This window comes from Penicillium malachiteum (genome assembly GCF_028827825.1).
Source record: "Penicillium malachiteum strain IBT 17515 chromosome Unknown utg000004l:1.0-4883003.0:1.0-4884900.0, whole genome shotgun sequence".
In the NCBI taxonomy this organism is placed as follows: Eukaryota; Fungi; Ascomycota; class Eurotiomycetes; order Eurotiales; family Aspergillaceae; genus Penicillium; species Penicillium malachiteum.
Window position 1 is genome coordinate 370,531 of NW_026643097.1, and position 25,265 is coordinate 395,795.

At 45.5% G+C, this 25,265-nt stretch overlaps 10 protein-coding genes across 10 annotated transcripts; 7 read left to right on the top strand and 3 right to left on the bottom strand.

Moving 5' to 3' along the window:
- Positions 1–124: 124 nt before the first annotated feature.
- Positions 125–1,585, bottom strand: N7483_008292 (ankyrin repeat domain-containing protein; the record flags this gene model as incomplete). Its single annotated transcript, XM_057091719.1, has 1 exon — positions 125–1,585. The coding sequence occupies one exon, from the start codon at positions 1,583–1,585 to the stop codon at positions 125–127; it is 1,461 nt and encodes a 486-aa protein (XP_056942893.1).
- A 999-nt stretch (positions 1,586–2,584) lies between these two features.
- N7483_008293 (uncharacterized protein) lies at positions 2,585–3,690 on the top strand (the record flags this gene model as incomplete). Its single annotated transcript, XM_057091720.1, has 2 exons — positions 2,585–2,741; positions 2,789–3,690. The coding sequence occupies 2 exons, from the start codon at positions 2,585–2,587 to the stop codon at positions 3,688–3,690; spliced, it is 1,059 nt and encodes a 352-aa protein (XP_056942894.1).
- A 491-nt stretch (positions 3,691–4,181) lies between these two features.
- On the top strand, positions 4,182–5,846 carry trm5 (tRNA (guanine) methyltransferase; the record flags this gene model as incomplete). Its single annotated transcript, XM_057091721.1, has 4 exons — positions 4,182–4,467; positions 4,567–4,668; positions 4,742–4,819; positions 4,876–5,846. 4 exons carry the CDS (start codon positions 4,182–4,184, stop codon positions 5,844–5,846), a joined length of 1,437 nt encoding a protein of 478 aa, XP_056942895.1.
- Positions 5,847–6,372: 526 nt separating this feature from the next.
- Positions 6,373–7,011, top strand: N7483_008295 (DNA-directed RNA polymerase II subunit RPB4; the record flags this gene model as incomplete). The annotated part of the gene is made up of 3 exons (XM_057091722.1): positions 6,373–6,566; positions 6,621–6,748; positions 6,884–7,011. The coding sequence occupies 3 exons, from the start codon at positions 6,373–6,375 to the stop codon at positions 7,009–7,011; spliced, it is 450 nt and encodes a 149-aa protein (XP_056942896.1).
- Positions 7,012–8,640: 1,629 nt separating this feature from the next.
- Positions 8,641–10,814, top strand: N7483_008296 (putative C6 transcription factor (OTam); the record flags this gene model as incomplete). The annotated part of the gene is made up of 3 exons (XM_057091723.1): positions 8,641–8,808; positions 8,877–8,974; positions 9,074–10,814. The coding sequence occupies 3 exons, from the start codon at positions 8,641–8,643 to the stop codon at positions 10,812–10,814; spliced, it is 2,007 nt and encodes a 668-aa protein (XP_056942897.1).
- Positions 10,815–11,204: 390 nt separating this feature from the next.
- N7483_008297 (Zn(II)2Cys6 transcription factor) lies at positions 11,205–14,296 on the bottom strand (the record flags this gene model as incomplete). Its single annotated transcript, XM_057091724.1, has 9 exons — positions 11,205–11,871; positions 11,933–12,101; positions 12,161–12,477; positions 12,557–13,115; positions 13,175–13,549; positions 13,609–13,841; positions 13,921–14,020; positions 14,074–14,107; positions 14,201–14,296. The coding sequence occupies 9 exons, from the start codon at positions 14,294–14,296 to the stop codon at positions 11,205–11,207; spliced, it is 2,550 nt and encodes an 849-aa protein (XP_056942898.1).
- A 2,782-nt stretch (positions 14,297–17,078) lies between these two features.
- On the top strand, positions 17,079–17,915 carry N7483_008298 (spherulation-specific family 4 protein; the record flags this gene model as incomplete). The annotated part of the gene is made up of 2 exons (XM_057091725.1): positions 17,079–17,274; positions 17,326–17,915. 2 exons carry the CDS (start codon positions 17,079–17,081, stop codon positions 17,913–17,915), a joined length of 786 nt encoding a protein of 261 aa, XP_056942899.1.
- A 453-nt stretch (positions 17,916–18,368) lies between these two features.
- N7483_008299 (cytochrome P450) lies at positions 18,369–19,992 on the top strand (the record flags this gene model as incomplete). Its single annotated transcript, XM_057091726.1, has 2 exons — positions 18,369–18,676; positions 18,732–19,992. The coding sequence occupies 2 exons, from the start codon at positions 18,369–18,371 to the stop codon at positions 19,990–19,992; spliced, it is 1,569 nt and encodes a 522-aa protein (XP_056942900.1).
- Positions 19,993–20,082: 90 nt separating this feature from the next.
- On the bottom strand, positions 20,083–21,556 carry N7483_008300 (fungal specific transcription factor domain-containing protein; the record flags this gene model as incomplete). The annotated part of the gene is made up of 4 exons (XM_057091727.1): positions 20,083–20,657; positions 20,715–20,941; positions 21,001–21,426; positions 21,483–21,556. The coding sequence occupies 4 exons, from the start codon at positions 21,554–21,556 to the stop codon at positions 20,083–20,085; spliced, it is 1,302 nt and encodes a 433-aa protein (XP_056942901.1).
- Positions 21,557–23,723: 2,167 nt separating this feature from the next.
- On the top strand, positions 23,724–24,661 carry N7483_008301 (tyrosine-protein phosphatase; the record flags this gene model as incomplete). The annotated part of the gene is made up of 2 exons (XM_057091728.1): positions 23,724–24,222; positions 24,321–24,661. The coding sequence occupies 2 exons, from the start codon at positions 23,724–23,726 to the stop codon at positions 24,659–24,661; spliced, it is 840 nt and encodes a 279-aa protein (XP_056942902.1).
- Between the last annotated feature and the right edge of the window lie 604 nt (positions 24,662–25,265).

Below are 25,265 nucleotides of genomic sequence, written 5' to 3' on the forward strand. Positions count from 1 at the left end.
GCCTTATTGCCCCGGGAAATGCGCTATAGAATTTTTTAGCAATAAATGCAATAGAACTTGATCTCGGACACTGACGATAACTTCAAATGTTGACATATATTACATTGAATGTTTATAAACTGGGCTATGCACTGGCATCGGCTAATCTGTTCGCTACGAGTGTAAATCCATGCTCCATCGCTATGTTCATCGGAGTCTTGCCCTCTAGATTCCCCAATGTTGGATCAATACCTTCTGCGTCCAACAAAGCATTTACATTCTCCAAGATCCCCATCGACGCAGCCTTAAACAATGCGGTCTCCCCGTTCTGATCTCTCGCATTAGGATCTGCTCTTCTCGACCCAGTGACCAACCTCCGAATCACATCCCCATTCTCTCTGGTTGTCGACGCTTCGTTCAACGGCGTTGTCCCATGTACATCCGCCAACTCCAAATCCACCCTCTCACTCTCCATCAACACATCCACTACGCTTACTCTCCCTTCCTTCACGGCCACAAACAGTGGCGTCTGATGCTGCCACCCATCCCTCAAATTCGGATCCGTCTTCTCCCATTTCAATAAAAACCGCACCACATCCACCTGTTCTCTATGAGCCGCAATAGAAAACGCACCACGGCCATATCCATTCGTCCCACCATTGGGATCCAAAAGCTCCCCAAAGGATTCAATTAAATACTTCACAATCTCTACCTGGCCCATAATAGCCGCATAAAAGAAAACATGCTGCACATGCGCCTTGGACCCATCCTCATCAAGAATCAGTCTTAAATGCGCCGCGAACAGTAACTCCACATCTCCATCGGCACTTCGATCAGCACTTGCCCTCGACAAAGCCGTAGCCCCTTGTCGATTCGTAACCCTCGGATCGGCCCGTCCACTGCCAACAAGCAAGGCGACTAGTCCCCAATTCGAGGTATTAGCCGCAATAAGCAAAGCCGCATCACCATTCTTATCCTGAAGATTCACATCGACACGCTCATCCCGTAATAACGCACGCACAATACACCCATGACCCTGCTTCACAGCCCAAGAAATAAGCGGCCGGATATATTTCCTATCGCGCGCATTCGGATTAAAGTTTATATCGTCGATTTCGAGCAAAAGTGATAACACGGCTTCGCTACCGTGATACGCAGCTAGTAGGAGAGGTGTACACCCTTTTATTTGTGGATCGGAATCGGTTAGAGCTTGTGGATCTGCGCCTGCGGAGAGTGCGAGACGAGCTGTGGATATTTGGTTATGTTTTGCGGCCCAGTGTAGCGCTGAACTACCTTGACAGGCACTTAATCGGTATAAGGGTCTTTGGAGGAGGGCGTGTAATATTGTTGTTGTTTTGCAGAGGGCGTTTAAGTCTGCTGTTGAAGGAAGGAAGGTTGAAATGTGCAGCAGGAGTTCTTTAGGGAGGGTTATGAGGGATCGTGTGGGGTTGGAAGGTGTCATTATTTTGCGGATGCGGGTTGCCTGTTGTTTGGGATGGCATTTGGGAAGTTTTGGGTACGATTTGAGATATCGTAGGTGGAGTCGAGATTTATAGAGGGTTGATTTGATGGGGGAGGAGTGACCTCCGGAGTTCTTTAGTCCCATTTTTGTTTGATAAGAATTAATGAGACGGATGGGTTTTATATGACGACATTTGGCCCTTAGGAATTGGCTTTGCGATCGGCACTATGTCATTGCGTGGCTGAAGCTGATGTGAGAAGGGTTTGTATGTTGCATAACGGGGAGGGGAAGGAATATAATTAATAGTATAGTCGAATTTAATAACAAGGGTCTCTACGGAGTATATCTATAGGCTATTTGCGAGGTGGTGAAGGATTCATGCCCAAGTGTCATCATTAGGGCGTGACACAGGTAAAATGCGGGGTGACTCTTTACTACTTAAAACTGATGATAGTTGACAACTACTAAGTTTAATTTCAATATTTCCAGATGTTTAAAGCAATCAAAGTGACAATACACCTGCTATATAACTCTCTATGATTCTATTATATTCTATAGGTTCATTAGAGCTGTCCTTTGTGAGTGATGTTAAATGGACACCCCTCACCTGATTTGGTTTAGTCTATACATACATCTCCCTCCAGGGCTTCAAGGCCATGTTGTTGCTACGAAGTACACATATCGGGTGTATGCAGTAGACCGGCAACCTCCAGGGCTTATTTATGACTTTAACTTCTTCTAAATATCACTGCACATGTGCCAGTGGGAGTCTGGAAGTTGTTTACCCCCTTATTTTTATAAGTACATATATTGGTCCCGGTACCTACTACTCCACTTGAGCTTCTAGGCAATGCAGTAGCCTCCAAAATCCCTTTTATATTTACACATAGGCAGTGACCTTGAATGAGACATACACTGTGCAAGTAGCTGATTGATTACCCAGGCGCCTTGACGCATGTATGCACATGTGGAAGTGTGCATTTACATAACAAAGCTCGTTGTAGGAGCAACATTGATAAGATAAGCGGATAAGATAAGAGTTTCCACGACAATTCATCATTGCATCTCTTTCACCACTTCGCTGCTCATCTCTTTATAACTCCGAATGAGCCTATGCATGTGAACTCATAAGCTGTCACTACCATGTATTCTCCATCAAGAAGGACTCCCATCTCTCCTAGAAATGCAGCCAGGCTGCACGGTCTCTTCAAAGAGAACGAGTGGTACTGTAACTGTCCAACCCGAGAACGAGCGGTCAGGTTCCAAGTCAAGAAAGAAGGGCCAAATCGAGGACGATGGTGTAAGTCATGATGAAGTTAAGGTCCATCTCACTTACCTCACTAACAGTTATGTCTACCTACCTAGTTTACACCTGCCAAAAATCCCAGCATCAACGTTGCGGGTTCTTTCTCTGGCAAGAGGATGCCAACCCCAGAGAGAAAGAAATACTAATGGCCAACTCGCACTCCGAGATCGACCCTCGCACCCAAACCCCATCTAAGACTCTCAACGAAAGATCAAGTGGTCTTCTTACCCCGCAAACTGAATGCCGCATATTAGACATCTCGCCGAACAAATACACCCAGAAACCCCCCTCCACCCCACTGAGTGCAAAGGCTCGTATGATGGCAGAAGACACCGACGACTTTAGCTGGGATCTTGACACTGAGGACGAATCGGAAATTACAGCGGTGTTATCATCTTCGCAAAGAGCGGACGAGTCCTTCATATCGCAACCTAATTTCCATGCCGTCGCAACCTCGCCAAACAAAGTGCCCCGCACTCCGAAAACAATATCTCCTGGCAAGCGCAAGCGGTTGGAAGACGTTGAAGGCTCCTCTTTCACCAGCAGCTCTTCTCTGTTCCCAACCCCATCCTCGTCTCACTCAGCCTCGTTCTCATCTCGTATCCCGCCTTCCTCGGCTGAATTGTGCATGACGCCCACGCCGACAAAATACCGTGATGTTCTGAGTAGTGAATCGCGAAGCAATGAATCATCTTTCGCAAGAGATATTATGGCAATCTTGGAAAAACACGAAGTTGTCATTCCCAATGCCGCTCGCGATGAGCTCGTCGCGCGGGCTAATCTGGAAGACTCCAAGTGCAAGGGCGCAATGCGTGCTCGGGATATGCTTCGTGGAACGATGAAGAAGAAGGACCAGGAGATGCAACTGCTGAAGGAGAAGAATACCAATTTGAGGGCGCAGTCTGAGATGGATCAGCAGATGATCAATTCGTTCAGTCGCTGAATTTGGTTGCTAGGGTATTTCAGTTACATGGTTCGCTTGCACATATTATTGTGCCTATCAGATCGATGAAGTTACGACTATTTTTTTTTTCTTGATTTTGAAATTCCAATTTCGTTTTGTTGCCTTCTTCCGCAGAAGCGCTTTTCACATGTTTTTAGTCTAGTTACCCTAGCGTTGCGGAGCGTTCAAAAATGTTGTTAAATGGACACCCTTTGGCAAACTAGACTTAGTCTGTACACTTCCATAGACCCATACGTGCATCAAGGTCACTGTAAATATAAAAGGGATTCCGAAGGCTACTGTAGTGTCTTGCTCTAGGACTGGATGCAAGTAGTTAGTTATCATATGTCCAACTGGGCCTGAATATTTAGGTATGCGATAAGATTTATACACCTCACGTGCCCGATAAGCACCTCAATCCACTATCGACTCCCGATACATTTTCCTGCACGTCTCGATCCTCTAATTGTGCACAGGCCACCTTCCTCTCAATGGAGTCTTCCAACGACGCGCAGCACGTTGCTCGTGACCAACCCAGCATGTTCCGACCTCCCGTTAACCGCGCAATGCGCACCCTCGATCGGGCATTCTTCCGCACCACTATACCCATCTCCGCCGCCAAGATCTTCAAGAACTCCGAGATCTCGAAAGTGCGCCAGGAACTCACCAAGAGCAAGGATCTGCTGGTCGTCCCTCGCGTGAGCGCTGTACGCGATATTAAAGAGGAGGATGGGGTTCGAAAGGCGCTGTTGCTGAGGGAGGACTTGAAACATGATGGTGCGTTTGATGGACTCGACTCGGTGCTTGAGGAATTTCGCTTGCATTGCTGGTCTGGTCGTGAAGAGAACAAATCATGGTGTTAATATGGTGTTATAGACAAGTGGACTTGGTCGCCTACTATCAGCGCACTCATTGAACGAGGAGCCGCTACGCTCGTACCCTATGATCTGGTTTTGGATTATGACCATTGGTCCTATGGTATGGAATTCTTGCGCTGGCTGCATAGCTACACTTATTTGGTCTAATAGTTTGGCTAACTGTGAGATTGCAGCCGATATTATTAATGCCATTCTCCCAGAGGAGGAGTTGCATGATGCCCCTCAAGGGTATACCCAGGTGGGGCACGTTGGTAGGTTTCTGCCCAATGTATAGAGGCACATACAATAATACTAACAAGTGACTCAGCACACCTGAACCTTCGCGATCATTTCCTCCCATATAAATATCTCATCGCGGAGATTATTAAAGACAAAAATGCGTCAATTCGCACTGTCATTAACAAGACGGAAGATGTTGGCTCGCACAGCCAATTCCGCACATTTCCTTTCGAGTTGCTGACCGGTGATAACGACTTGAATGTCATCCAGCATGAGCAGGGCTGTGAGTTCCGATTTGACTATGCCCGTGTGTACTGGAATAGTCGCCTGGAAACAGAGCACCGTCGACTTGTTGAGAAGTTCCAACCAGGTCAGATGGTCTGCGATGTCATGGCAGGTGTTGGACCATTCGCCGTCCCAGCAGGCAAGAAGAAGATTTTCGTGTGGGCCAATGATCTCAACCCACACGGACATGAAGTCATGGAGGATGCCGTTGTACGGAACAAGGTTCAGGACTTTGTCACCCCTTTCAACTCGGACGGTCGTGAATTTATCAAATCCTCCGCCATCTCCCTGCTCGAGGCGAAGCCTGTCACCGTCACTATCCAGCCCAAGATTAAGCACCGCAGTGAACGGAAGAAGCTTGCTGAAGAAGGCAACGAGAATGCTCCTAAGCCAGAAGTATATGAACGGCCGACCATTTTCGATCACTATGTCATGAACTTGCCTGCTACCGCGATCGAATTCCTCGATGCGTTCCAGGGAGTTTATGCTGGAAAGGAATCACTCTTTGCGCCAAACACATCCCAGCCTCTGCCTATGGTTCATGTTTACTGTTTCTCGGGTCACTCTGAGAATGAAGTGGATGACCACCTTGATATCTGCCAGCGGGTATCGGAGCGCATCGGATACACGATCACTCCAGAGGACCGGGTCGGAGGCAGTGGCAACCCAGCTATTGAACTGGATATCTACAATGTTCGCCTGGTCAGCCCTAATAAGCAGATGTTCTGCGCTAGTTTCCGTCTTCCAGGAGAGGTTGCTTTCCGGAAGGTGTAAAGTTGCATTGACAGTTGCATGAGAGGCGTTTGGATATAAAAAGGAGATAGACAAAAGAATTGATTGATACCCTACTCTAAAGTACAAAGATTTTTCGATCAAGTATCACCATTATATGTAATTATCTATCTGAGGAGAGATGTTGGTGTTCTACACCTGGGCATAGTAGATAGATAGCACCTGGGCTACTATGTATGGGCGGTGAGACCTCACCGCCGTGAATTGCCGGCAAGAAACCTGCAGACTCCATCGTCTTCAAGCTCTTGAATGAGGAAATAGCTTTGCAGTTTGCGTGTCATATTCACTCACGACATTTACCTCGACGTACCTTTCTACGTTAGATCACCGGTCTTACCATATTTCATCCATCAAGCCATCTCCAATTCTTCGTCCCTACGATCTCCAACCCCGCCTCATTTCAATACACGCGATCGACAATTCCTGCCATCAACTCATCATTCCACGGGAGCTTTACGAAGGCCTATTCAACCTCTAAGAATTATTCAAGTCGTTCAAGATCGCCATTATGAGTACTATCCAGCTTCCCCCCGCTGCTCATCGCCAGCGTACTGTGCCTCAAGGTGAACTCGAGGCCGCATCCACTCTCCGCCTGGGCGCAGACCAACACACCCACACGCTCTCACTGTCCGAGGCACGACTCGTTATTCACAAGGTGCTGGAGAACAAGCGACGAGGAGGAAACAAGTACGAGGAGCCAGAGTAAGTGTGATGGAGCTTGGACCAACCCAAATTGAACGGATGCTAATTGTGTAGGAACTTGACCAAGACACTTGATTACTTGGATGTGTTTGCCCGATTCAAGGATGAGGAGAACATCAAGGCTGTTGAGCGATTGTTAAACTCGCATACAGAGCTTGAGATGTTTGAGCGATCGCAGCTAGGTGAGTGAATATGTATTTCCCTGTTTGCATTGGTTACGACATCTATACTTGCTAAGTATGGCGTTACGCTATACTTTGCTTGGATCCATTTCTTCTCAACCAGTGGAATGTTAAGCTAACCAGACTTTCATATAGGCAGTTTGTGCTGTGACAATGCCGAGGAAGCCAAGTCGCTTATTCCCAGTCTCCAAACCAAAATTTCGGACAGTGATTTGCAGGAGTTGCTGGATGAGCTGACCAAGCTCCGTAACTTTACTGAGTAATCATTGATCTCCGTGGAAGCACAGACATTTAGGTTTACTGTTAGGTAAGAGACATCGGAGGACAGTTGACCGTCTTTACCTACTGAAAACTAAGATTCCGGCATGTGTATGTACCGAGCAAGGCGTTGGGCGTTTATATTAACATGAAGTTTTGTTCTTTCATGGTATTCAAGTACTATTTACCTTATATGTACTCTGTGGAGTATGTCTTTCTCAAATTTGCTTCATCTACTCCAGAGTCCAGAGTCCTTAAGGGCCAGGTGCCTGGAGTTATATTTAAACCCGAGAATTTCCTATTTCCCCGTTGCCACCCGGATCATTATTTTAGAGGGAAAGACCTCACATGCCGGGGATTGCATCGCCATCTCCGTTTTGTGGGGCAAGACCAGTTAAACTTAGGATTGTCATCAAGGCTATTAGATTCCCCCGTTAACCGTACGCTCCCGCATATTCCCTGCGCCCTTTCTGCGCCTGTTTCTCATTTGAGTCGTTTCCCTGTAACCCCACAATTTAGTAAATCTATTCTTATTGGATAGTCATTCAACATGTTATCATGATATTCTGATTGGTTCGGAGATGATCTTAAAAAAATCCCATTCGGATTTGTTCATATCAGAGGGCTATAGCGTATTATCTTAGATCATTTAATACTCTTCTCATTATTTTTAATTATCATTTTCCTTTTTTTCCCTTTCATTTTAATAGTTTCTTTATTATAATACTAAATGATTCCTCTATGAATCATCATCGGGGGCAAAGTAGTTGAGCAAGGAGGTATAATTCAGTACGTAATAAGGATGGAGGCTCTCTCGGATGGTCCAATCAGCGGGATAATTCTTATCAGAGTTGACAATTTCCAAGTCATAATTGGCATTAAATGAACATTCTCTTACGAGACGAAAAAGGCGATCGTCTGGGACAACCCGAGAGCTCGTCCATACGGGTTTGGTCTATATCGATGTCATCACCCTTTTTTTATTTCTTTCTTGTTTCTTTATGACTTCTTTAACTTGACTTATGATTTGAACAGGAATGACGGAGAGATCAATCCAACATTTAATTCTGTTATCTTTAACAGAAACATCTTGATATATCAGTTCTATTAGCACTTGAGTGCTTTCTTCTTATACTGGTCAACATCTTGAACTTTTTGAACCTATATAGTTGATCGTCGGAGATAACGCTTTTTTTTCTTTCTTTTTTTTCTTTTTTTTTATTATCTTTTTTTGGGATATTTCTATTATTCCCTATTCTTTCTTTTTTTTTTCTTTTTTTCATATACATTTGAACCCTTGATAAGCTGAAGTCATTATCTTGTATGTGCATCTTCCCTTATCTTTCCTATGATCTCCACGAATAACCACTAATCATTCCAATTATAGTCTCGAATAACATTTCAAGAAATTAATTTCAGAAAAAGATCAAGGATCAAAAAAGAGATCCCCAAAAAAAAAGAAAATTTATCGGATTACACATTCAAAAACTTGGAGAAATTCGTGGAGAGAGTCTCCCCGGACTCCCACTTACGTGACGAATTCGCCGCATATCAACCTTGGAGTTATCTATCTCCGATATTTGTATCTTACCGACCCTTTATCTTGACCCCGGTTGCCCACTTCTTCTCCCAAAATGGCTACGGTCATTACTATTCAGCCTTCTTCTACGGGCTCCGCCTATTCCAATCTCCCGGATCTCCGACCCCAGTCCATTTCGACTTCCAATTTGTCCTCGCCTATCTCCACCAATTCATCCTTGCCCGTGTTCAACGGGATGGAGCCAGTTGTGACGCTTGTCTCCGTAGAAAAAGTCGTTGCGCTATGAATGAAATGGTCAACAAGTGTTATTCCTGCGATTTTCATCGCCAGGATTGTACCTTTACCTTGACGGCTGGTCCGGAGGTCCCTAACAATTTGAAGAAAAGAAAGCTGTCTAATGAAGTTCAGGAAGTGGAATCAATTAAACGGTATGTGAGATGATTTTCCAGTCTGGATCTAAACTTGAAAGTCAAGGATGTCTGAACTACTGGGAATATACATTATTCTAATACTAATTTTCTTATCAGACCATCCACTGTCCAGTCAACAGCCCATGAAGTCGTCGCTCGTCCAGGTCATTGTCACGCCATGATCCGTCCGGGTTTCTTCAATCAAACTACTCAACATATTGGCATGACCACCGAGTTGGAACCTGCATTACTGGAATTCTTACCATTAGACGAATACGACGAATTCTCTGTGTCCGCCGCTCGCATTCGGAGGTGCGCAGACGATTGTACCTTCATGCGCGTGGTTAACACTGTTCCCATCGGTGACTCGCAGGCCGTGTCACTTGATGCCATTGAGAGCCTGGTTGCTCCATATGGTTCAACTTTGATTGAGAAATTCTTCGAACATGTTCACCCTTCTTTTCCCATCTTGATGGAAGATGCTTTCCGTCAATCATATCGTGAACGCCGCACACTTCACCTATCACCTTTACTTCTTGCTGCCGTATATGTATTGACCTTGAAGTTTGTCGATGTCGGTGCCTCCTCACAGACGGCACGACGGCCGGATGCTGCTCGGTTGGAGAGTACGGCGTTGAAATTACTTGTCGACTCACTACCTTTCCCTAGTATCTCGACTATCCAAGCTGGCTTGCTGTTGACCCAAAAATCAACACTTGCAACTGCTGCACTTAATGGTCAGCTGGTGACTGCCTGCTTCGAGCTTGGTTTGCACCAGGACTGTTCAAACTGGCGGATGAAGACTTGGGAGAAGGGATTACGGAAACGTCTTGCATGGGCTCTGTATATGCAGGATAAGTGGTCCGCACTTGTTAACGGTCGCCCGTCACATATTTTCGCCTTTAATTGGACAGTGAAGGATCTTGTGGAGCAGGACTTCTCAGATGCCTTCCTGTCTGGTACGGGCTCCGCACACGACGAAGGCGTTGTTGGACACGGTCCTCTACTCTTCTGCCACATGGTGGCACTCACAACTATACTGTCCGATATCCTGGACCGTTTCTACACTCTACAAGCCGCAGAGGATTTTAACGCCGCTGGTAACCAGCGCACACGCATTATTCTGGAAAAGGCCAAGCCCGCCCAGATCCGCTTGAAGGAGTGGTTCTCATCACTTCCAGCATCTCTAAAAATGGAATCCTCCAGCGGCGAGCTGGTCGAGACTATTACAGACGAACACGCCCGCAACGGCGCCCTCCATCTCGCATACTTCGCCACCGAAATCACCCTTCATCGATGTATCGTTCGGTCGCTTGCCACCGACGGCACTGATGCCTACCTCGCTCATATCTGTCGCTCAGCAGCAAAGACCCGACTCATCTCCGCCATGGACTTCGTTAACCGTCTCCGCCCTGCTCATCTACGCTCCTTCTGGCCCGCATCCGCACGTACCAACTTCTCCCTAATCGGCTCATTCGGTATGCTACTACGCATCACCGCACCGACTAGCGAAGAGGCCGAGTTCTACCGCGTGCGTCTATGCGAGTACCGATGGACACTAGATGTAAGCCACAAGAACGCGGAGTTCATGGGTTTCGCATTGGAGAGTCTCGACAATGCCATGGCTCTTCAAACACATGTTCCAGAGAAACCGAACATCAACGAATTAATGGCTTCTGCGAGCAAGCAACCTTCCCGGTTACCCATGATGCACGTCGGATCATACGAAGAAGCCATGAATGACCCTGATAGCATCCCCGGTGGAACTGGAGCTTCTTCATCCGTTATCTCTGGTCTCGCCTCTCCAGCTACATCTGTTAGTGACATGGATGAAGGCGAGACTATGCCACCGCTTTGAGTGTTTTATTTTCAATATACCCACAGCGCATCCTTATCCTCCTTGCAAACTATACCCCTCCTCGCCTCAATACTACCTCATCTATATCACATACCCTTTTCTTTACCTTGCAACCTGATCGGTGTTCAGGAAGGGATCTGGTTCGAACGAAGCATATGATTATTATTATTTCTTGCATTGGCCCGCTTGCATCTTGTTATCTGAACTATTTATTACCCCCATCCGCCGGATTGCTTTGACACGAACTTGACACAGTTGGAAAGATGGAATGACCATCTGGAACCACTGGAATATTATAGAAGGACCAAGGGTCCATAGATCGAATTATGAATGAATTATGATTGAAAACATTAATAATCGCTCCAAAGTATATTAATACACTCATCGTATCTAGAAAAAGGAAAACTCCTGTCCCCCAAACGCAAAGTCCTCTAATATAGTTGGATCCACTAAATTCGCCAACATCTCCGCTCGAGTCCGATCAACCTGTTGTTGTTGTTGTTGCTGTTGCTGCGGTTCTTGACTGAATAACGAGAAAAAGAAATCTTCATCATCAGGTAATCGAAGCTGTCCAGATTGTCCCAACATAGACGAACCCACAGTCTCATTCCCATTCCCATCCTGAAACGAAAGTTGCGGAACCAAGAAATCAGACTCGGTCGCACTTGTCACCGGTATCGAATTCGCAGGTAAAAGCGAATGCGACGTAAGTGAAGCTTGAACCGCTCCAGATGTATAACCCGGCTGCATAGCACTCGATCCGATTCCAACACCATCACCAATCCCAACTTGAGCCGCACGACTCATTGATCCACTAGATCCTGAATCCCGATCCTGTATTTGTCGTCGACGCAGAAAAGTACGCGCCACATCAAGAACTTCACGAAGCATTTCCGCACAGCGACGCGCAACGATAATATCATCCATCGAGGAAAAGATCTCTAGGGATTTCTCAACATCTTCGAGGAGTTCTTCGTCTGGTAAACCTGGGAAATTGGATAGAATGAGATGTAAGAGGATCATGGAGCCGTAAAGCGCGTATGTTGTATTATACCACCTGATATAAATTAGAATGATCGGATCAGATAATAAACAAGATGGATTGGGAGAGTACGTACCATGTTCGTATGTAGATACGGTGCATGAAGGACTCGTATTGCATTTTTATACTTGACCGTGCGGCCTCGATGCAGATGTTTAGGTGTTGGCGGAATTCGGAGGAATCGGTATTGCTTGTTGAGGCTACGAAAAAAGGCCTGTGAATAAGGATTCGGGTATTGTAGTATCCTGCATGATATGAGTCCGGAATTCCGATATGTAAGCGAGGGGGGTTAGAGGAGACATACGTAGTCGTAAAACGAGTTTTTGTTTGAATGCCCATTCGGGATCACTCAATGTATTCGCATCCAGATTCAAAAATGTCGGGATGTTAGATTTCCAATCCTGGAGTCTTTTCTCTAATCCCATCGCTAGATGAGATTTCTCACGTAGGGAAAGTTGTGTTGAGTGGTAGAGTTGATGTGAAGCCTCAGACATAATCTGGGCAAGTGAGACCATAACAGGAATCATAGCGATATCATTATCCTCTGCATCTGGATCATGGTCTCCGAAATGAATCTTGAGTTTTGGAAGAGAAGCTTGGTAGTGATGTAATTCCTTCATGCTATCCAGACGTCCAGATGAGCAACACATTTCAACTTCGTGAGAATATATGCACCACCAGGTGCGTTTCGCCTCTCGACGTCTCAGCCGGGGGTAAAGAATTCATGCTTGATGCGAGTCCAATCGCTGCGGCTGTTCGGACGGCCATGCCACTGTACATGTAGCAGCTATGTGGTTGGAGTGAATTCTGGCGAAATACACTGAGAAGTAACAAGGCTTGGGCTGTTTCGAGAGAGCTGCTTTCGAATAAATCACCTAGTGCTTGTCTTGAGACTCCGAAGTAGAACTTTGCGAAATCTAGTGCTGAGAATCGGATACTCGATGGGGCTTTCTCTGGGTCTGTTGAGTGCTGATAGAAATGATCTAAAAGGGCGGTCTCATTTGGGCTGGCATTTATCGCGCCAAGTGCAATGACCGCGAAGTAAAGACCTGAGAATTTTGTCGTCCCTTGGAAGAGAGCAGATCGTCTTGGTACAGGCCATGCGTCTCGCTCGCAGCGTCGCATGAATGCATCTTTGGATAAAACAGGGTGGATGTAATGTTTATTTGTGAAGTAGCTGGCAATGAAGATCTTTTCGATCTCCAATTGAGAGCTGCGAGGGATTTTCGAGAGTACCCCTGGTATCAGAGCTTCTTGTGCTATAATCCTTCTTATTAGAATCTGCAAATTGCCTTGGGCCGTCATGAGAACGACTAACCATTATTTCCAGGGCCAGGTGTACTCCTCGGAACGTCAGAATAAGGTCTCTGAAGGACTCCTTCTGCACCGTCATAGGACTGCGGCGAGGGGTGGCCTGTATAGTCAACATTGTACAGCAGGTTCACAATGGAGAGCTGGGATTTGCCCGGAGTCGATCGGCTTTCTGGAGACGATGCCTGCAGTTTGTTTGCGGTTGGCGTAGCATCTCGATTCAGAAGCGATTCCTGGCCTTCTGACTGGTGCTGTGCTCTTGCAAACAGATTCCCAAGAAATGCTAAATTAGATGAATTGCCATAGAACTCCGTTCCTTTGGTGTGTAGATTGATACCGCTCAACCCATCTCTGGACGCGGCATCGCCAAGTTCTGACGGAGCTGGGAGATTGTTAGCATTCAATTGAATTAAACCTGGACATGGATATATAAAAACCGACCGAACTGTTCATCGTCATTTTCAGTTGGTACAGTCGGTGTATCGGGGGTTGAGCCCCTTTGTCCAGCCGACTGCAATGCGCGCGACGGCCCGTCCTTTGAGAAGGATGTTGGCGAATCCACCGCCCAGGTCCTCTGAGTGGGAGCTTTGTTTGCAGGACTAGCTGGGCGTTGAATATCATTTTGAACCATGCCAGCTAGTGGCCACGGCGAAGGGCGGATAGTTTCATCTTGGCTAATTTTCGTTACCAGGATAAGCCGTTGATAACCTCATGACCGATGAAGCTTCAAAAACATCAAATTGAGTTTCTTACCTTTTCTGTGTTGCTCTCATAGCCCGCTTCTTCTCAGCAGTAGACTCCCTTGCAGTTCCTCGACCGCCAGAGGTACGATATACACAGTTGAATGAGTGATCTTGATCATGTTAGTCGGGCTTTGGCATAGTGGGGAATTGAAGAAAAACGCACATGCGCAGTAAGAGCATGGCTGAGCTTGGTCACACTGTTTTAACGGTCAGCCATGGTACTTAAAATTATTCAAGCAATTGAATATTTGACTATATTATCAACAGCTAAGGACAATGAATGGATGTACCTTGGTCTTGCGAGAGCGACATGTTTCGCATGCTCGCGACGCCCGCGGCACACGGCGTTGTGAGGCCCATCGCGGCTTAGTCTCAGACGCGTCCATAGCTTCACAGTAGAACTATGGGGCCTGATCAGATATAATCAGTGCACATGTATATCTCTTCATCATGTGTAAGAGAAAATCTTCGGGAACATCACAGAAAGTCAGTATGCCGTGTGAATTGCCGAGCGACCGCCACCTCAAAGTTGAGCAAAGCTTGTTAACATCTCGCATTGCGGAGATGCAATTATTTTGTGGGGTCTGGGGATCTGCCAGCGGCCATATCTTGAGGAATCTTAAATACTTTGAACCTCCTATTTTATTACTTCTTACGTATGTGGGATTCTTCTCAAGTACTGTTTTACTAGCTGGGGCTCCGGGATACCCGACATTATGATCTATGCCCTTATGTGCTTCTATGCAGCCTATGATAGATGGAGTCAATCCTCGGAACATCTGCAGGTTTTATTCTTCAGAAGCTCTAGAGAAATCTGGATACGCCCTTTTACTGAAATGAAGAAAATATGATTGAATCAGCAACATAGTACGGAGTAGTTTCTAATGACATACAGTGCCGCCAACTTCCGACGGGAGAAGTGATCCGTCGGAAGTTGTCCTTAGGCATGTAAAAGAAAACAAAAAGTGCAAACAAAAAGTTCAAAAAAAAAGAATTCTCAGGTTATGGTTTTTTAGGAATAGCCGAACGGGGGGGGTCGAACCCCCAACCTTGAGATTAAGAGTCTCACGCTCTACCGATTGAGCTAGCCCGGCAGGGCTGGTTGGAAGAGGTTTAACTTATGGTTATATAAACCAAAGTTTTTTCAAGCTGCAAAACTAACTGGTGGACTCGTGGTTTGGCCTTCCTGCTAACCTGACTCGGGGGTATACACCTTTGCACTGATGGCTCTCATAGAATTCCTACTGCCCGACTTGGAGTTCTTCAAGCTCAAGTTGATCAATCAAAAATCATGATCGAGATTAGCTAGAAAATTGTCGCTTTTTTCAACCACTCAATTTACAAAAGTCATCAAATCTGAGGACAACCTGGGACTTGCAAGTTAAGCCGGTTTAGTACACTCCGGTGTCCATTTAGAATAATTGGGAGTTCCATTAAAGAGAGCAAAAAAATTAGGTCGTGCTTTTCTTTTTCTCTCCCCACATACTAGCTCCTAGCTCCATAGATACTCCAGACAGCAAATTCAAAGGTGGCCGTTCACTAGTTTGTACATTCAACGAGCCTGTGATCATGCCATTGACATCGAGGATCTACCAATGGTCCCATTTTTGATCTTTTTAAATGCTTCGCCGTCCTGTGTGGATCTGCCTGTGGGGCTTGCCAACACATTCAGCTCAACATTTGAAACAGATGCTTGTGCCCATGCCCAGGTTGACATCTGGATGTAGATGGGCAAAGTCGTACTTCAAATGGGTTGCATTCCAGGTCTACCTAGGTACTAATTCTACGTACTCGGTTATTCAAATTTGAAGTTATCTGTCACTTATCTTTGTTAGTGCATGTATGAGTATCTACGGTAGCTACTACTCTAGTCCTAGGTTTCCATCTGTAACAATGGGATGTCCTTTCAACAACATTTCAGGGTTTGACGTGTCAAATTTTGAAATGTGTCAAGCCTAAGACAATTTATTCAGATGTCAGCCATCAAATGGCGTCCGTATTTCGGAAAAGTAGACCCGCTTATGTGGTAGACTCCCTGATCTGTGTTCTTCGATACTTGAAACGTCTCATCTGCAGATACGTCGAAAACCACATGTCAGGAACTTAAGATTTCACTAGGAGAATAAGTTAATTAATACTGTTCCGCTCTACGATGGTAGGTTCGCGCAGTAGTAAATCTGTTTCAGATATCTGAGTACGGAGTACGGGGCACCAAAAAGAGTTTGATCATTTTGTTGACTCATGTGGACGGTCTAGAATGAAATCCAGATCAAAGGATCTCAAACTAGCAAACAAAAACAATCTACGTCTTCAAAAAAGGGGGTAATCTTCGGGAATCGCAGGATTGACTAGGATTGACTATTTGAACCCGATTTTGAGTCGGTAAATAAAGGCCCCACCATCACTTCGGATGATCCGGCAGGATCAGGATCTTAGCGCTAAAAGACAGATTAGGGCTGATTCCCAGATTTAAAAAAATGAAAGGAGTCAGTTTGTGCTGACAGGGATAGGAAATTGATCTTAAACTTGGACCAGTATATGGACATACTCCGGACACATGGGACCCTGGATGACAGGGTCCACAGGTTCCTAATTCTAGTAAACAGTAGGTTAGTAACTAGTAAACGCCATAAAAAAAGCCTTCGGTTACCCTTACAGTGGCGTTCCCACATGTGTACTAGATCGGATAGCTCTCTTTGATGTAGGCCACGTCAGGGACCCATTTACCTTAACCCACATAGACCGCCACTATGTTTAAGGTGGATAATGGAAGTGAATTTACGCGATCTGTAGGGCGTTTCTGCCACATTTTGATTTGACCAATAAAATCTCATAAGTTCATAACGCCATGTACGCCACTGTATGACTAGCCGCGGGGATTTACTCCTGGCGTTCCTGTAATAATCTCCTGAAACAAGAGAAAAATGTCCGATGTGGATGCATCTGTCAAGGCGTTCAGATCTTCTTAATGTAAAAAATTGATATATTCATTCTTCTTCTCCCTGGCCTTTTTTCTCTTTCCCTTCAAGCATCACACTCCTTTTTGATCTCAACTCACATTCCTTTGATCTACCTACTGGTTAGGTATTACCATTCTTCTCATTCCTTAAACATACTATTTACAGTCCTTCATTACACAAACAAATCTGTGATTTGCCTCAATTCAAAATGGTTGGATTCTCTTACATCATGGGCAGTGCCCTCGCCCTGGCTTCCGTCGTCTCTTCCACCAGCATTCTCCTCCCGCTCTATGAGTGGCCAACCGACAACACCACCTGGTCCCCAGTTTATGAAGCTGCTGTCGCACACCCTGAAATTCACTTCCAAGTTATCGTCAACCCTGACAGTGGCCCAGGCGACACTCGTAAGAGCAATGCATACAATTTTATTGAAATGCCTCTAACATAGACAATAGAGTACCCCGAGTCCGAATACGTCAGTGCTGTTGCGCAACTGAACAGCTACTCCAACGTTCAGGTGCTTGGCTATATTCCAACTGAGTATGCCACACGCGATATCTCCGACGTTGAGAGCGACATCGCAACATACAGTGGCTGGTCCAAGTACAAGAAGCAGAACATCTCTGTCGACGGTATCTTCTTCGATGAGGCTCCCAACACCAATGACACAAGCAAGATCTCCTACATGACCGAAATCTCTAAGTTCGCCCGCGCAGATAACTTAACCACTATTGTGTTCAACCCCGGTACCAAGCTTGACGATGGCTCTGTGAACGGATACTTTGATGCTGCGGACTTGATCGTCGAGTTTGAGAATTCCTACGACACTTGGGTGACTTGTGTGCCTGCCGATGAGTTCTCTGCTCCAGATGACTATTCCAAGGATGCTGTCTTGCTATACAGTGCCCCTCTTGAGGCGAACTATGATGAAGTTCTGCAGGAAGCTAAGCAGATGGGTCTCGGTGCTGCGTACTTAACCAACACTGCTGACTACAAGAATGCGGATTCCATTTCTAAGGTCGCTTCTGCTTTGCAGTTGTGGTAAATGGTGCGTGTGATGGGCTAGGCTGGTCCTGGATCCTATCTCTTTTTTTTTTACCTTTCTTCACGAGGTTTTATCTCGTATGTCTTATGCTTCTCAGGTGCTGTGCTACTGTGTGTTACTCAATCCAATTTTATCTGTCCAATAGACGGCATTTTGATTTATCAAAATTCAACTTTACCTTGTCTATACGATACTGTGCAGGAAGTAAAAGTAAAAATCGGAATTAGCTTTAGATAACAACTAATAGTAGAGCAACCCCAGATTTTCCCCGCTATTGAATCTTGATGGTATTGGTTTATCTGTGTTGTGATGCATCTCCGACGGTGTTGAGACAGAACTCCGCCGGAGAAGAGATAACGACATCACCACGCATCTAGTTCTTCGACAATAGGATCGAAATATTTAAACAGCTACGGAGGATTGAAGTTCATCTGTATTAACCAAATCTTCGAAATGGCCCTTCTAAGTTTTTTCTTATCACCATGGATGGCTTGCACCATCCCCGTTTGGATAGTCCTCTACTATACCATCCCATATTTCACCACTTATAAATCATTATCTCATGTCCCAGGACCGTTCATCGCAAAATTTAGTAATATCTGGGTTGGAATCAGTGCCCGACGGGGACAAAAGTTCGCCGCCGTGGATACTGCCCACAAAAAGTATGGAAATGTCGTTCGCATCGGTTTCAACCATGTTTCCATCGCCGATGAAAGAGCCTTGAATGTTGTATATGGACATGGAAATGGATTTCTCAAAGAGTTCGTATCCCCTGTTTCTTCTATACATACCGCGCCAGACTAAACATTCTTCCAGTCACTACTATGAGGCATTTATCGCACGTGCACCTGGGATGTTCAATGTACGAGATCGGGCAGAACACACTCGTAAACGGAAGATCATTTCGCATGCCTTTTCTCCCAAGTCTGTTGCTGCATTTGAGCCTCACATGGCAGCCAATCTCCAACGATGGGTCAATCAGTTAGACCATATCGCAGTATCCGGGTCACAGACGGGTATTCGCAATGATTTTGCACGATTCAATGCCATGCCTTGGTTCAGTTACCTAGCCTTCGATATCATCGGAGACCTAGCGTTTGGAGCTCCATTCGGAATGGTCAATAAAGGGAAAGATGAAACAGAAGTCCAGTTTACACCAGGAGGACCTATTTCTTTAGCTCCTGCCGTCGAGGTCCTAAATCGACGCGGAGAAGTATCTTCAACACTAGGTCTTCTCCCGGCGCTGCGTCCCCATGCTAAATACCTCCCCGATCCATTTTTCACGAAGGGAATAGCCGCAGTTGAGAACCTCACTGGAATCGCGGTCGCTGCTGTTTCAACTCGACTAGATGCCGCAGAGAAAGGCATGGTGGATACGCGAAACGATATTTTGTCTCGCTTACTACAAGCAAAAGATGCAAGTGGAGCCCCGATGGGTCGCGAAGAACTCACGGCTGAAGCTTTAACCCAGCTAATTGCTGGTTCTGATACCATCTCCAATACTGCTTGTGCGGTATTCTACTGGATTCTTCATGGCGAGCGAAACGCTCCGAACACGATCATTCCTCGATTACGAGAAGAGCTCGATAACGCTATTGGTCATGGTACAGAGATAGCTTCATACAGCCAAGTCAGAGATCTACCTTTCTTGCGCCGCTGTATCGACGAAGGAATGCGTCTACACTCTACATCAGCGATCGGTCTCCCACGTCTTGTTACGGATAGTGGATTGGGAGTTGAATTCGATGGATTTTTCTTCCCGCCTGGAACTGTTTTGTCAGTTCCATCATACACTATACATCATATGGCTGAAATATGGGGTGAAGATGTTGAGGAATTCAAGCCGGATCGTTGGCTGAATCTAACGCCGCGGCAAAAGATTTGCTTTAATCCGTTTTCTTATGGGCCTCGTGCTTGTGTTGGGCAGAATGTAGCGATCATGGAGTTGCAGCTTATTATTGGGACTTTGTTTCATCGGTATGATTTTGCTTTGTATCAACCGAAGATGGAGTCGCATGAAGGTTTCTCGAAGAAACCTAAGGAATGTTATGCTGGGATTAAGCTGCGATCTACTTGATTCAAGTTAGTCTCGGGCAAGGTGTTATATTTTTGTTTCACTTTGTTGACATTGCTTAGTATGATTTAATGATAATCAACCTGACAATAGTCAAACAACACTCCCAAAAAACATGTCCTCAAGAGATGGAAATTCCTGCTCAATGTTCCATTCGCTGTCCATCCATGACCTAGGTGCAGGATCTGCAAGGAGCGAGAGGAATGTTTCCGCATTTTCACTTCCATCCGAAATCAAGGATTCCATCTCGCTGCCCCCATTGACATATTGTTTGATCACATTTAAAGACCACCTGCTCACCGGCTCCGCTTTGCCTCCACGTTGAATATGGGAGATAGCCCGCTCCATCAGATTTATAATATTAACAATATCCGGTACATGGTTGACAAATTCAGCTAGAGTAACCATCGCGAATGAGCAAAGTAGATTCTCGTAAGCAGGGTGGATGCAAGTTGTAAGATCCGACATTGAAAGGAACAGGCACAAGATCTGATCGGCATGGTAGATAGCGAATTTGATGAAATTCAAATCACTTTCTGCCTTGAGTGCTGATTTAGAGCTCCCCGGCCTCTCGGTTTGGGATTCGTGGATATGTTGAAGAGTGCGACGTGCGAGAATCAAGTAAGCACATGAATAGGCGAATCGTAACGGCTCGGAAGAGTCAAGGTCTACATTCAAAACAAGGTTAGTAACAATAAGTACCTTTCAACAAAAGTGGGACGTACTATAGATATGCTCCTGTGACTTGCGAAGTTGTTCAACTTCATGCCAGATTGGTACCTCCTTTTGGATTGAACTTGAACTGATCAATTTCCATAAAGTTCGGTAGAGATATACTCCAGATAAAACAAGCTCATCTCTTGAATTATAGGATGGGAATTCGAGTATTTTGGCGCATTCGTCGAAATACTGGCTGGCAATGACAGGTGGGCGACCAGAACCGACTGAGAACCTGAACGTGTGTTAGCAAAGAGAGGCCAACTGATGGATCTGAAAAATCGAACACCATACTGTAACTGACAAAGGCAAATCAGATTCCAGGTACGCAGTATTTCTCGCGCCCGAGCCTGCTCTTGACTTTGACTGGGAGATTGTAATAGCGATTCAAAGGAGGTGGTGATCATGACCTGCATCGCAGCAGTGCCACTCAATAGCCACGAGTTACCATGGTCATGATCTCTGGTTGGTCGTAGATCCCACATAGAGAAAATCAACATGGCTTGGATTGTATCCAGTGATACCACCGATGCAGATTGTGCTTGACCCAGAAGCCCATGCACATGGCGGTAGAGCGTCTGGTGTGTTGAAGAGCCATGTAAGGAGGGAGTGATGTGAAGCCCAGCAAGAATACATGTTCCAAAGAGAAGAGGTGATTTGGTCCGTAGGTTTGCTGGCTCTGTACTCATGAATAGCCAACGGCTGGACAGTTTTGAGAATCTGCACATATGTTGAGTTAAATGAGGCTTATTGGAATCCATAGAGTGGAGCCATACCCTTTCAAAAGAATTAAGGCGGTATTCTCAGATACTATTCCATTCAGTATGACATCTTCGGAGAGATCCTGCATCTGTAATGGCTGGCGATGTAGTGTGATAGTTTCTCGAATCTCTTGAATGAGGCTCATCGGGGCATCGCGTGCGGTTCTCTCGGCACTGGATTGAGCTGACTGAATATTCTCAGTTGGGCAATCTAGTGAATGATAAATTTGAAAGGGGTTACCTCTGGTCTACCAGTGATTCCACTAGGCTCGACAAGACGTGTAGATAACGAGGCTTGAATACTAGCTAGCGATGTCTCGACCGCTCGCAGTCCATAGTTGTTTGTTAGTGAAGATAACAAATGCAGTAAGGAATATGCTTTAATCCACCCGAAGGGGAGTCCTGCCGGTGATTTACCTGTCATGATAATCATATGTGTTCGTCGTCTGCCTTTCAAGCTCAATCTCAGGCTCTTTCCGCTCTTGAGATGGACTCTCATGTGTTCCATCAAATGAGCATTTGATCCTAAGCAGCGATCCATTGTCCGTTTAAGCTTCATTTCACACAGAAGGAAGATGGAGATTTCATTACCCTATTATCTCACAGCGATGACATCCATCAAGACTTGCATTTATTTCACATCGTGTCTTGAGACGTCGACAAGCTTCACATGAGCGAGCCTTGCTTGGCCTTTTGTGGGATTTGGTAGGAGATGAAAGACCTCGTTTTCCTTTTGCGACTCGTGAAGTGGAAGACATATTGAATCTCATGAGTAGGTCATATGAAGCTATTCATCATGAAGCGGTCAAGTGGAATTTGAAACATACTCCACGGGGTTAGATACATCCCCACTTTTGAAAGATGACTGTGAACATTTGAAGATCGTCAGATTCAGGCTGGAATGTACTTTGTCAGGCTTCATTTTAGTCTCAGAAATTGATCTATCAAATTAGTCCTGAAGATCGTGAGAACTGAGTCTCCACCAATTATCATGCAGATCGAATTAATCGATCAAGCATCATTGGTTCTGGACTTGAAAGTTGAAACAGTACACCCCCACCCTTGGGAGTGACTTGTTCTGCAGTGATAACACTTATTTCACTCAGAAATAAGACAGATACGTCAGACTGAAGAGCTCATGAGACCCCTCACTAATCCATTACCGAAGAAATTATAGCTTCGAGATTCGAGAATTTAGATCGTAAGAGGTCATCGCGATATAATCATTCTGGTGGATAAGAAAAGGGTGAATTGCTTTTTTCCCATACGTGCATCGGTCGCATTTTGATTAAGATGACGTTCCGACCGAATTGACTTTGATCGGAGCTGCGATCAATGAATTGCTATTCTATACGATCATCGCTTTCACTGGCAGCAATCTCAGAACCAACATGCCCACATGTGGAGATGTCTAGAGTCGATGGAGATCATCTCCGGGCGTCAATTTACATCAATTGTTACCCAAGGAGGAGATTCCCAAGACCGACCGCACTCATACTGACGTCTGAAAATTCGCTTCAATTTCATTGCCACTGCGCGTATCTCCTATCCCAAGAAGCAGAGTTCGTGAAGATCGTGTAGTAAGTGGCGAGTATCCGGCTGAAAACGCGATGTTTCAGGAATGAATGAGTTGTTTATCGCACGCACATCTTTCTTGTCATTCGCCTCCAAGGTTCAATTAAAGTATTTTAATGCTTTACACTGGCATGTGTCACGGTTCATTCGACTCCAGCAGTTTGAAGTGAGCGACATCATAACAGTCACAGACAAATAACGATAAATCCAGAAAAATGGATGCACCGATCTCGATAGCAACGCAGTTCATAGAGATCGCATGGAAGAATCTTTCAAATCTTATTACCAGAAACACTTCGAACTTGAACGTTAAAGGCAATCTGAACCACTGGTTACCATTGAAGCCCAGTGCCTGATCGATTTCGACAATCTTGAACCGGAGTCAACCGAGACCCACTACCTATGACATAGTTCCTCGTGGTCCCTGGCTACATCATAACCATCTTCCTTTCCCAGCATTTCTCTGCCAGGAAAATACTAAAAATGGGTATGGGGACTATGACATAGCTCGGTCTTGCAATGCCATATACTCATCCGCATATCCATATAGTCCCAGGCCTATCTTTCAAGTCAACACACGTTTCCAAATTCATAATTCATTCAGCCGCATATATTCTCCGCTGTTTTCTTTTCCATCTTTCCCGTGTCATAGATCTTCGATTTTTACCCTTCTGCGCCATCATGATCGATGCTGAAAATGTCAGTGACGTTTTGAATACTGATATCCGAGCACCAATCCCAGACTCCATCGAAACCAAGATTCTTTCCTTGCCGCCCTTCGTGACCCTGCCTGGCGTCTCCAACTTCCGAGATCTAAGCCATGATAATGACCTGCGACCCGGATTTGCCTACCGCTCGGGTAATCTATCTGATATCTCTGGGGAGGGAAAGTCCATCCTATCCAGTGAACTAGGCATTACCACAATATTTGATCTCCGAAATCAAAGCGAGCGAGAGCGAGCTCCTAGTCCAGAGATTGATGGAATTGAAACAATATGGATGCCATACGGAGCCAGACCCGCGACATTGAATCTTCGAGATTTCAGCAAAGAAGATCAGGGTGCAACGGGATTTGTCAAGATGTATACAGGCATTCTCAATGCAGCTACCCCAATATTTACAGAGGTGTTCACTCATATCAGAGATGAGCCGAATGACCCCTTTATCTTTCATTGTTCAGGTAAGTTAGTATGCTTTCCAACGCTAATCAACGTGGGATCTTCGGTATGTAATACTACCCGGGAACGCCTTTCACTGACAATTTTATGCAAACTATAGCTGGTAAAGACCGAACTGGAGTGTTATCGGCACTGATCCTACTTCTCATTGGGCAATCTCACCGTGTCATAATCGATGATTACATGTTGACCCGAGTGGGACTAGAGAGCGTACGGGAAAACCTGAGTCGAGCACTCGGTATCCGTCTTGACAGTGATTGCTTAAGTCCAGAGGCGAATGGCATGGTTGAAATCAGTGGAGTTCGGGCGCATGCAATGGAAACCTTTCTGAAGACCTTCGAGGCCACTTACGATCGTGGTGTTGAAGGATATCTGACTACTCAACTTGGATTCTCCCTTGATGATTTAGAGCTGATGCGGAGGAACTTGACACAATTTTGAACATTCTCTCATGCACAATAGAAGTTGAATGATAGAAATAGAACAAAGCTATGTATCCCTACTACTTAGATCTCTTCACAATATTCAACTTGAAGTTTTTCCTGCACCTTCATGTAGGACTCATGTACTAGTAGATGCGTGTGGCCAGTGCGCCAAGAATCAAGGGATGAATTTCATCCCAAGTGCTCCCTCTATATACACCGATTTCATCTTTTCTCCTACTGTAGCATCTCAATGCTAACATAGAGTGTCAAATTTTCCGCCACTACAATTTCAAAGCCAGTTGTGCTTCGTTATCCCTGTCTCATGTCTCACCACGCTCCTTCTTCCCCAACATCCCATCTTTACCCCTCTCGAGCTCCACCAACAACGCAGATCATCGCCTTTTGCCGCCACCAACTCCATAATCGGAGTATCATATAGGAGGAATCCCCGGGATCAGCCCCATTAGCTACGCAGCATTGCTACCGTTGCTTCCTTCCCCGCCCTGTGAAGTTTTAACATGGGTCATAGTGAGGTTATCCTCATATAGATTCATCAAAACAACAAGGGCACGGACCACGATTAGCTTGTCAGGTTAATTTGAAAGCCAAGCCATTACCTT